Genomic DNA, 12,055 nt, shown 5'->3' on the forward strand with positions numbered 1-12,055 from the left:
CTAAAAACACTTTTATGGTTCATATTTTGAAAATTAATGGAAAATTTCTGTAATACGATGCTATACATAATTTTTTAGTATGGCTGTGAACCGGTTATATTCCAGTGGATATTAATCAGTTTCGAAGCCATATTCATGAAATTTTTAAAATCTTTTTGAATAAATCTAAAGCTGGTCCTGCTCTAACGAACAGCCTATGACCTAGGATAAGTGGCTTATGGTCAGTATCTATTCCTTAGTATATACATTACATAGGGGTTTATACAAAACCAACAAAAATGTAGTAATTAATAAGTAGCAAAAAAACAACAATTTGTATTTCATTAATATTTTTTAACATAATGGTTGTCTATAAGATTCAATTTTGTCACTAACCTCGTCATACCAGAGATGTCAAGATTGTACTATGCCGCTACTAAGTCAGTTAGTATTTGTTGGAATGCCTTGACGAAAAAAGTTATAAATCTTAAAAGTGTTCTTCCAGTCAAAGGTCGAGTAATCAAAATTTTAAATATGCTCTTTTTCTTCAAAAAACTGAACAAATGAAATACAATCTTTTGTATTTTTAGATTGTTTTGGTATATCTTTATGCATCAATGTATTGACAGCCAAAAAGTAGCCGGGCACACCTAAAAAGGCCTTCACACTAACTACTTTGCTTACTTCTCAGTTTCTCATAAACAATAATGGTTATTATAGCCAAAAAAATACTCACCAACTCAAATATGCATAATCATATATTATGGGAAGCGGGGTGTAACAAAAATTGAATAGATTTTTTTGTACAATTTACAAGTTTTGGGAACTATTATATCATACTTAACATATAGGCATAATTGTCCTTTTATAGTTGCGAATCTACTCGATACCTCTAAATTTCCGTCCGTCTGCAAAAAAACGGTTTTGGAAGGAACATGAATTTCTCAGCTATTATTCAAGATAGATGGCTGATTTTTTTGGAAGATTCACTGTTCAAATAAGCATCTAGTACATAACTTACTTGGTCCTGCGGTCTATCGGTCATACTACAGTAGACATATACGTATTTTATATATTAAGGTTTCGTTATTTTACGAGCTTTATGTTTTCACCCTTGTTTTACTGGAAAACTTATTTCAACCGTAACTGTAAAAAACCTTTAGAATATTTTTGCAAGTATATTCTAAATTTAAAAATGTAGGCTAGGATATAAAACTAAAACTCATACATACCTAACTAACTAATAAAAATAAAAGATAAATATTTAAAAATGCACCCTGCCTATTTTGCTTTGAAATAGACATTTTTCTGTACTTTTAATTGGTTGAAATCATTTAATATATTTATAGTGTCTTTCATATTTATTTCAAACTTTCTTTTTATCAATGGAGGAAGGGGACATTTGACTAGAATTAGATTTTAACCTAAAATAAGCATTGCATCGAAACTTTTGCACTAATATTTTTTTTCTACTAAAGGGAAATGTTACTTTAGGGTTGTACATAAATTTATTTTTCATTGTCTTATTCCTAAAAATTCCTGCTTTTTATTTTTAATACAGTTCCTTTCCTTGACAATTAACTACCTGAATTTTTATTGTTCTCCCTTTGGAATCTATATAATGAGCCAATGTACTTTAAAGTATCTCATTTGATAATTTATTTCCATGAAATATTACGTCTTCCTCAAATCTGTTCAAGTCATTTTTTTTTAGTTTTAAGTAGTAATTCAATAGTGCTTCTTGGAAAGCAATAAATAGTTATTTCTCGTATCGTATTATAAACGGCTTTCCGCGGATATAGAATGTACAATTATAAGATTAAAACTAGTTTTTTAGCCCCGTGGTGCCGAAGGCACCGGCTAAAAAACTAGTTTTAATCTTATGATTGTACATTTCTATATTCGTAGAAAACTGGATATAATACGATGCTAGACATAGTTTTTTCGTATTCATGAGAACCGGTTCCTATCCACCGGATTCAAATGAATACGAGAAAATGTATTTCTGCATTAATTTCATGATATAAGATCAGGTTTCTGTATTCAAAAGGTTCATATTCTAAGGGTCCTCCTCCTCTACAGTATAGTATTACAGTAATCATGAACCAAGCCTTGCAAATATTTGATTATAAATAACTGAAATACAAACAATTGCAATAAGATTATTTTTATTGCAGGGTCCAATTATAATTGGTATTTTGGCTATTTTATTTCACACAAAAATAGCCAATAAATTGAAATGCAATTGCAGCCGTAAAAATTCTTTAGATCATATTCCAGTATGGCTTCGAAACCGATTGATATATGCTGGATTAGAACTGGCTCTCAGCCATTCTGAAAAAATCTAAATAGTATTGTATTACAGACAATTTTCCACGAATATGAAAATAAAAATGATTAAATTAAAACCAATTTTGTTAGCCCAGGTTTTCGGCCCCTCGGGTTTTAAATCTTAAAATTTTTCCTCAAATGAAGAACTCAATGAAGCTTTCCTAAAAAGGTCTAATCATTCAGTTCAGTATTTTTAGAAAGCAAAAAGGTTAATTTCTTTGCACAATAGGTTACACTAGTGGCTGTGCCCCTAGCATCTAGTGGCTCTGTACTCAAAGATTGAAAAATAGCCTAAAACCACCCCTAAACCTCTGAAAGCATTCCTAACAATGAGAAATCGATTGGTTTAGTAGTTCTTAAGCTTCAGACAAAAAATCTTTACTACTTTATATTAAAGGATAAATTATTTCAGCCTGACTACGAGTGACGTCCACCAGACAGACAGATAAACAGACAAACATCCTGTTACTTTATTATAATAATTAATTATTTCAGCCTGACTATGAGGGACCACCAGTGATGGAGGAGGCCAAGTTTAGACAGACAGATAAACAGACAAACATCCTGTTACTTTATTATAATGATTAATTATTTCAGCCTGACTATGAGGGACCACCAGTGATGGAGGAGGCCAAGTTTAGACAACAGTTTGAACAGAGAAACAAGAAAGCTGACAAGAAACATGGTCAGTTCATATTTTTTTGCATAAAAAAATAATACCAAGGATAGAAAACGAAGTAGCGGGCTTCGTCATATTTTCACAGTAGCTTTTCTCCAATTTATAGCCCCTACTGGGGGCTCTAATCCCGTGGGGCAACAGTAACATTTACCTAACCCAACTTAACCTATTAACAGCTACTGTAAAAATACGACGAAACACGCTACTTCATTTTCTTTCCATGATCCAAAAATTATTTATATTATATTTGATTCTTTAATTGGATAAAGGGCGAATAAAAATACAAATGAAATATTAAAAAAATGGTGATGTTTTTGCGGTCTGTCAGCAGAGTACAATTTCAATTTTACCTTGCAATACTTATTTTGGTCTAAGGAGAAACGCAGGAGTGAAAAACGTCTAAGTAGACAAATTTCGGAGTATACAAACGTCGGAGTGGACACTTAACCTAACCTAACCTCTATTAAATCATTTTTAGGTTTTTTAGTTGCCTAACCCTTGCAGGGGCTTATTTAATATTTGTATGTTCATTAATTAACCTAACCTAAGACCTAGAACCCTTATATTCATAGAACGCTTTTGGAAGTTTTATAAGTGTTCTTTACACTTTGATAAATAATTATAAGAAAGAAAAATAATTATTATACTGTTTTAGATGATCCTTACTACTGCGGCTTGAGGGCAAGAATCCCTAACTTTGCCAAGTCTAAGCAACAAAGAGAAAAAGAATCAAAGTAAGTATTTGGACCCTGCGGGAGCCTTTACCCTAGCAGTTGCAACTTAACCTATCTTACAGTACATCTATTATGTGAAATGGATGAAATGCCACGTGGATACAATCATACATACGCTTGACCTTTGAATTTACTAAATTCCTTTCCATAAAAGCAATGTTGGTGGAGATTGCTCCATTTTAGAAAAATGATTGTATGCATGAATCAAAATACTATATTTTATTACATTAGTTATTCATAGAAAAGTAAATAATAATCACTATGGCACCACTAAACCTTCTGCCTATATATCACAAGAGTTTTAAAGTATTTATAATTTAAAGCTACTTGGTAATATAATCCAATTTTTTACTTATATGCTTTATAAATGAATATGCTATACATAATAGAATAGAAAATATTACTGTGTGAACTGATTTAAATTCCAATAAATTTAAAGATTACTTACTTTAGTATTAGTCATATTTGATTACACATTTAGAACACATTCCTTATTATTCCCTCCTTTAGAAAGCACCATCTATTGTTAAAAATGTAAACTAATAAACCCAATGATTAAGGTATGCTGCTATTAGCAGGGAAATTCCCTCTTTTAGAAAGCACCATCTATTGTTGAAAATTTAAACTAATACATGTAAATATTAAGGTATGCTGCTATTGGCAGGGAAATTCCCGGACATCCTAACATCTGGCACAGGGGTTATGAACAAGGTAAGTTAATTAGAACGGTTTTATGTCTTGTTACCTTTAATAAAAAAGAGTGGCATTGGTGATCTATTTTAATTTTTATTTTCTGTCCAATTTAGGGTCATGACCAAAGCGGGATCGATCCTTCTCCCCATTTTAATTTTAATTTAAAAAATTAAAAGTGAGCAAAAAAAGACGTTTTGTGGTGACATTTTTTTCCAGAGGTGAATTATTTTCGGATGGTGTAGTTACCCTATATCCAAATAGCTCTAGATCTTCTGCAGAACTTATTAAAAGCTACAAATTAAAAGAAAACCATATTGGTTCAGCGATTACCAAGATCCTTTGGTACAGACAGATCCCTAGACAGATAGATATGTTTTAATTTTATATAAACACGTATTAACCGGATTTAATTCTTTTTGTTTTGTAGGCCCCCCACAGAACAAGATTGCTATGGACCCCATCTATGCTGGATTCAGGTAACAAGTATTAAAGCTGCTTATGGAAAACATTCCAGAGATATTAATATGCAAAAATAACTGAAGCGACATACATTATAGATATAAAAACTGTACATGTATACAAACATAATGACTTTGCAGTAATAACATATGTTTTTAGTATTAATTTAAAGTTCATTTTTCAATAATTAACTAAAAATAGTAAATACCACATAATTGATAATAGCTCATATTGCATTGAATTATAGACAGCTTTCCGCGGATATTCAAATTAAAAAAATGTTATGTTAAAACTAGTTTTGTTAGCCAAGAGGGGCCGAAGAACCGGACTAACAAAACTGGTATTAATATCATGATTTTTATTTAGTATTCGTGGAAAATTGTCAGTAATACAATGCCAATATGAGAGTACCGATTCTAATCCTGCGGATATTAATCGGTTTCGAAGCCATACTTGGAAAAAAGTATTATGTATTATTTTTATTTCAGTCGAACCCGTCCTTTTGACAGAAACCCCACAAACAGAGTTCCTTCACAGCAATCTGCAGGAGGTATGGAACTATCACAACTATTCATTTCATAATCACCCAAACTTTTATTTTAAAAATCACAAAACCTCGATTGTATCATTTTTTACTTCCAACTAGATTTTAGTAATAGTTTATAGGACCTTTTACATCATAATCACTTTGACATAGACAATTATTTTTTTTACTTTTGCATGTAACATCAATAGAATAGTTCTTTTTTAAAAACAAAATAAACAAAAATATTTGCACTTTTTTTATCAGAGCACTTCGAATTTTAAAAGAAATTATAAAGCATGTATGCAAAATTTACTTTTCAAGCACAAATACATAAAAATCGGAGACAAGAATCTGAATTATGAAGACCAATTAACAGAGAAACACCTATTTAGCTTACATGTAACAGCATTTTTGTCTTTGCTATTGATCCAAAGTTATTCAGAATTCTCAATCTTCTTTCTATAAAAAAAAATTATCTTTGAATTATATTTCAATAGTGATTCAAAACATCTGTCTTTCACCATAAGGAGCTTTCTTGTTCCTTGTAAATGTCCTAAATTCATTTTCCCGCCAAAACCACCACATTTCCCGCTATTAATATCTAGTTTCCCGCCAAAAATATATAATTTCCCGCTATTATTATCTAATTTCCCGCCATTATTTTCTAATTTCCCGTCAAAAATATCTAATTTCCCTCGTTTCCCGCCATAATATACATGTTTAAACTGGTTTGTGTACAGCTGCGTACGGTGAGTGGGAGAACTACTGGAGTAAACAGTAAAACAAACAGTCTTGTGCCAGAGCTTAAAGCAAACAAAACAATACTAATGGTAAGTACTGTACATATACCTAATGTAATGTACAGTATGATGCATATTTGTCAAAATCTTGAAATAATCAGGGAAAGGATTTCTTGCAAACTTTGCCAAAATTATTTTATTAACTAATTATAGTGACAGGACAGTTGACGACAAATAAATCTGTCCCTTAATTTTCATGTGAAAAATTTTAGTGGTTAAAAAGGGATGTAGATCAATTTAACAGTTAATGTCCTCTCTCTACCTATCAAAAAAATTGATAATACTTAAATATTTATGCTTCAATTTCCAGTTTAATCTAAGTATCATTAGAACAAAATAACATTTTTAGGCGTTTTGTAAGAAATACCTTTCCTTCTTATTTTTATTTTTATCTTGATTTAAAATTGGATCAATTTTACATTAAGAATAGATCTCTAAAGGTTTTGACATGGTAAATTGTAAAAACTTAATATGTGATGAATCAGAATTTCATTCTTTCTCATATTCTTGATAATTCATATTAATTTGTGTAGAAATACACAAGCTGAAGTTGAGGTCATAAATGCTAATTTTTATGTATTTTCCTTATACATTTTGTTACATAAACAAGTGTTTTCTAAATAAATTAGCAAGAAAGATATTAACCTAACCCTCGTTTTCACATTGTAAAAAATACAACAAAAGCATTTTATTAAAGATTCATAAAGCAATAATACGTAAATTGATCTACACGCCTTTTTTCTTCTAAATAGCTGTAATCTAACAATCCTAAATTTTCTCATTGGAGTAAGAGAAAGATTGACTTATCGTTCATTGTCCTTTCCAAGAATCCCATTTTAAATCTGGTTCATCACAAAATTTGAAGGGAAAAAAGTAGTTAGTCGGGCTGTACATATTTCTAGTTATTTACTAAAAAAAAACAAATAACATTTTATTCCTAAAACGCTTTTGGTTGGTGTATTTAGTAGTCGAGCTATTCTACAAATTTGCAAGTCAATTAGTAGGTTCGTTATTTTGTTTTTGTGTCAATTTCTTATCCTTTTCTATCATGCGTATTTAGAAATACTTAATTTGATAATAGTATATAGATTTATGAGAGGTTAACTCATAAACAAATTTAAATTTAAAGGATTTTTACAAATATTTTGGAAGATTTTGTACATAATAATTTTTTCAAGTATATACATATTTTTATCGCTTAAATTTGTTACTTTTGGACTAAACATCCTCGTTTATTTTTTGCATGCTAATCTATAGTAGAAAATTTTTCTTATATAAAAATGCTTCAAATATTCTATTTTTCAATAAAAGGTTAAAAATATTTTTCCTCTTGAAATGATTAGATACAACTTAAAATGTTTAATTTTAATGCAAACAAGTGTTATCAATTAACTTATTTTAAATTCAGCTTTTCATATGCTTAATTTCTCTATGCAATACGAACGAGGTCAAGTTATGAATATGTTCAGTGAAATAGAATTTTTTTAAAAGATAGAAAAACTGATTTTTACAAATAAAAAAATCGTAGAAAATAAACGAGTATATAAATAATACATTTCAAGGAAAACTTTTAAAAACAATAAGTTCACATCTTAATAGCCTCGTACTATTAAATATATTCTTATTTTATCAGTCCTTCCACATAAACCTATTTTTGCCTAAATAAAATTTTAAATTTTTTGGAATATGTGTGTGTGTGTGTTATTCTAATCACTCGACAAATGCGCTATCCTTTCAAATTCAAGAGATAAAATTAAACGGGATCTATAGGGATAAGACAATGGTTGATAAATTGATGTACTGGATTAAAATTTGTGATTTATATGTTTAAACACTCAACTCCAAAGTTGTTAGCCAACGACAAAGAAAACCTTAATGAAATCATTGGGGACTAATTTAATAAACAGCTCTTTGTTCCCTCTCTCTTTCTCTCTCTCTATCTGAACACTTAAGGCTTGAACTGCGCATTAGACATTTGTATATATAATTATTCGTCTCGTTTACCTTCTATCATTGACTGTCATAAAGCTAAACATTTGTTAATATACACATACTTTTTTCAGTATGCCTTCGAAACCGATTGATATCCACTGTATTTGACCCGGATCTCAGCCATACTGAAAACTTATGTATAGCATCGTAATTCTGCCAATTTTTCACGAATATTAAAATAAAAATTATAAAAATAAACTAGTTTTGTTATCTTGGGACTTAGGTCCTTCTTGACTGACAAAACTTGTTTTAATGTTATAATTTTCATTTTAATATCCACGGAAAGCTGTCTATAATACAATGCGATAAATAACTATTCTTCATACTTTAATTAGTACCTAGGTGTGTAATTAAAGTACTTTTCCTGCCTAATTACTTCAGATATAAATCAAGTATTTTTTAAAATTTTTATAAATCTATTTAAGTACAAATTATATTAATATTTTATTTTTTAATTTCTTGAGCATGTTTCTATCCCAAACTTTTCTTGCATGTTATTGTAGATATATAGACATAATTTATATTGATTTTTTTATGATTTTAATAGAATAAAATTAAAAAGTTTATTTTATATCAAAACATAACCACCGAAAAAGTTCGTTGGGGTTAGGTCTTATCGCATGTGTAATGCTTAACCCTGATAGGTATGTCATTTAATTTTTGTTTGTTTGACCTTAACATAGTATTTGACTTTTTTTTTTCTTTAGGGTCCAATACAAAATATAAAGGGTTCCCCTATCTTCTCTTTTTCGTGTATAGTAAATTAAAAATAAGGAGGAGGGGAGGTAGTTTTTAATCCAAGCCCAACCCATGCGGTGCCCTAAGCCTGCAGGGGCCATCCAGTACCAAATATAAACTAACCTAACTTGAACAAACTTAAAATAATAAACAATCGAACAACTAACCACCCCATCAAAATAGGGGGGGGGGGGGGGGGGGGGGTTGCTAGACAAAGCATTTTAGGGAAACTGCAAGCAACAATGGATCAATCTGGAATAAGGGGGTAATTAGAATTTCCACCTTGGTCCAAACTTTCTACTTTGGATATTTTGTTATTGATTTTGTTTATTTTTAGATTATGAAACCGATTATTCACACATATATGGTCGCCTTCCCTTGCCTTACGGGTAAGCTTTTCTTAATAGTTTCATAATCCTCACAATTAAGTAACAGGATATCTGTCTGTGTGTGTGTGTGTCTTTCTGTGCCGAAGGATCTCGGAAACTGCCGAACCTATAAGCTTCATATACGTCTTTGCAAGGTTTAGAACTGTTTTGTGGGAGGGTACCACCACCCTCCAAAGAGAAATCGCCCCTATAAAAAATGTTAGGTCTCTCGGGTCTAACAAACCTGGTTTTAATCTTATAATCTTTCATTTTAATATCCGCAGAAAGCTGTTTATAATGTGATTCAATAATTAACTATTTTAATTTTGAAACTTTATTTGTTTTTTTTTCAGGAGATTCCGCCAATATCCCTCTCCTTCCCACCCTTCTGGCCGACAAATGTACGTTAGTGAGTGGGAATAACTCTAGTTATAGTGTAGCAACGCTACGCTACCACATTTATGAACTATTTACAAATTTCTAACAGCGACTTTATTACTAGTCCTTATACATATATTATTATGATGAAACATATATTTATTAGTCGTAAAAAAAGTATCAAACACTTTTTGTTTCTAATGTAAATAAAATTGAGTTAATATTTTTGAAATGGATCAAAAAATGCTATTTGTATTTTTCATACATAATGCTATCTTAAAATGGTGATTATTTAGTTTTGCTTATAAAAATTATTATTAAATTAAATTAAGATGGCTCTAAGAAAACTTTTAGATTTAAAATTGTTTTTCTTATAGATATTTTATTTGTATTGCTGCTCAACTGTAAAATTCTTTGTGATATCGTGTATTTATAGAAATGGTAGAAATAAGTTAATTACGGACATTCCCTAATTATACTTAGAATAATATTAGACCTTTGATTCAAACTTTGTTTTAGATATTGAGAATTTGAAGTCCCACACAAGAAAGATATTATCCATGAAGGCGCAGCAAAGTTGAAAAGTTTTTAAAATTTTAAATGTACATATTTTAGTCCTAACTCTTGCCTTAATTTGGGATTTCAAATTTTTCAAGTAAATGTCTTTAAATATTTAGCATTTTAAGTTAATATAAAATATGTAGTAATGGTAATAAAAACCCAGTAACAGTTATTTGTAAATTAATAATGTTTATTAAACTGGGATTTAAAAATGATACTATTACCTCCTTAAAGACATGGCCACTTAGTAATCTATATATTGTCCTCCCCCGAAAAATGTCCTAATTTCGCGTATTTTCCTGTATAATATTTTTCAAAATTTTCCTTTACAGTATTTTAAATTAAAATTAGGGGTTATTTTTTATTGTAAAAGCGAAATTAAAGTCATTTACGGTTATACTTTATCATAATACTTAGTAATAGAAAAATAGTAATATTTATTATTGTTTGTAATTCCTTATAAATCATATTTTAAAGTTAGTTTATAATTATTGTAATAATAAATTGGCATTTCGAGTAATATTGCCATCATTTTTTACATTTTTTAAAATAGTGTAAAAAAAGTAACTTATCTAAGTCAAATTAAAAAAGTATGTTACATTATTACTGCCATTTAAGCGCTTACCCAAGCAATGAAATTTATATTACCAATTAAAAATCAAATTTTCTTAATAATTACTTACATTTAAAATTCAGAGTTTGACGTATTCTTTAGTAAATCAAGTGTGAAAAAGAATTATAATTATGTATCAATTTTAAATATATTTTTACTACAGTAAAAATTCAATATTTTTGTATAGTTAAAAATTGTTGACTATTATACTACCCCGAACAGTATAAGTAAAAATGTAATAATGACTTTATAATATTATAAAGATTTATTTGTATATTTTGTAAATTATTTTTTTTTAAAGGCACCAGATTATTAATACCTAGCACTTTGTCCAAATTTAGTTTGAATGTTTTGAATTTATTGTTGAATGATGTTTATATGTTTGTTTTGAATATTGAATGTATAAATACTTTTTAAAAACAAATATACATTATATATTATAATCAAATGCTTTTTTGACTGATTTAATTTAATTATTTATTGCAGGGATCTAAAGGGATAAGAATATGGCCGATAAGTTGTTGTACATCCCCAATGATGATACACAAAATTACCCCTTCTGTAGATTACAATTAGTAGTTTTGACACTGTAAATGAACCAACCAATCAAAATTCAATAAGAGTCCCCAAGGTTGTTAAGCCAACGAATAAGAAATCGTTATCATAAGACTTTTGGGACTAGTGTAATAAACAGCCCAATGTCCAATCCCTCCCTGTAATTATTGTCTATTTTTTTATTACCAAGGATGATTATATACAAATGTAGCAAAGCCCTTTATGTCTTAATTGATTAATTGATTAGCCATAGTTTAGTATTATTTGGGCCTAGGTCGTCATGAAGTAGATTTATACACTTTTGTATAGCCAATATGGCCAGCTTAAGCTTCACGTTTAAGCACATTATGAAAGCTCTTTATATTACCTCACCCTCTCGCCGAGTACAGCAGGTGTCCCAAATTAAGTCACTGCACCGTAATGAATGACGCGCTCCTTAGAGGAGCTTGGGATGATGGTAGTTTTAATATCATGTACGTGACTATCGAGTAACCAAACTTATTCAATAATCTCCCCCCTTTTTACACAACCAGGGGGAAGAGGCGAGATTGTTAATTTTGATTAGTTATTTGAATAAAGTTGAACAGTTTTATAAAATTACAATTAGAATTTTACTTTTAATGAAATTTCGCCCATTACACAAAATAAA

General features: G+C 29.6%; 2 protein-coding genes across 15 annotated transcripts in view; both read left to right on the forward strand.

The window, feature by feature from the left end:
• Positions 1-11,294, forward strand: part of exp (expansion) — a 153,194-nt gene extending 141,900 nt beyond the window's left edge. For 4 of the 13 annotated variants that reach the window (XR_013884359.1, XR_013884357.1, XR_013884355.1 and 1 more), the window contains 9 exons: positions 2,908-2,995; positions 3,645-3,723; positions 4,370-4,434; positions 4,844-4,892; positions 5,364-5,425; positions 6,142-6,231; positions 9,269-9,320; positions 9,653-9,700; positions 10,197-11,294. Coding sequence is in view for 8 of the 13 variants with exons in the window: in XM_080177942.1 (XP_080034068.1) it covers positions 2,908-2,995; positions 3,645-3,723; positions 4,370-4,434; positions 4,844-4,892; positions 5,364-5,425; positions 9,269-9,320; positions 9,653-9,722 (465 nt within the window). In the remaining 5 variants the exon portion in view is untranslated. Of the gene's footprint in view, positions 1-2,907; positions 2,996-3,644; positions 3,724-4,369; positions 4,435-4,843; positions 4,893-5,363; positions 5,426-6,141; positions 6,232-9,268; positions 9,321-9,652; positions 9,982-10,196 lie in introns of those variants that run through there. The other 9 variants (XM_080177943.1, XM_080177947.1, XM_080177945.1 and 6 more) reach the window with 3 other exon arrangements.
• The window catches only part of Ubc7 (ubiquitin conjugating enzyme 7), a 461,088-nt gene that overhangs the window by 336,578 nt on the left and 112,455 nt on the right, over positions 1-12,055 (forward strand). The window lies entirely within an intron of this gene.

Source organism: Acartia tonsa, chromosome 11, assembly GCF_053477335.1.
Source record: "Acartia tonsa isolate MP-2025a chromosome 11, ASM5347733v1, whole genome shotgun sequence".
NCBI lineage: Eukaryota > Metazoa > Arthropoda > Copepoda > Calanoida > Acartiidae > Acartia > Acartia tonsa.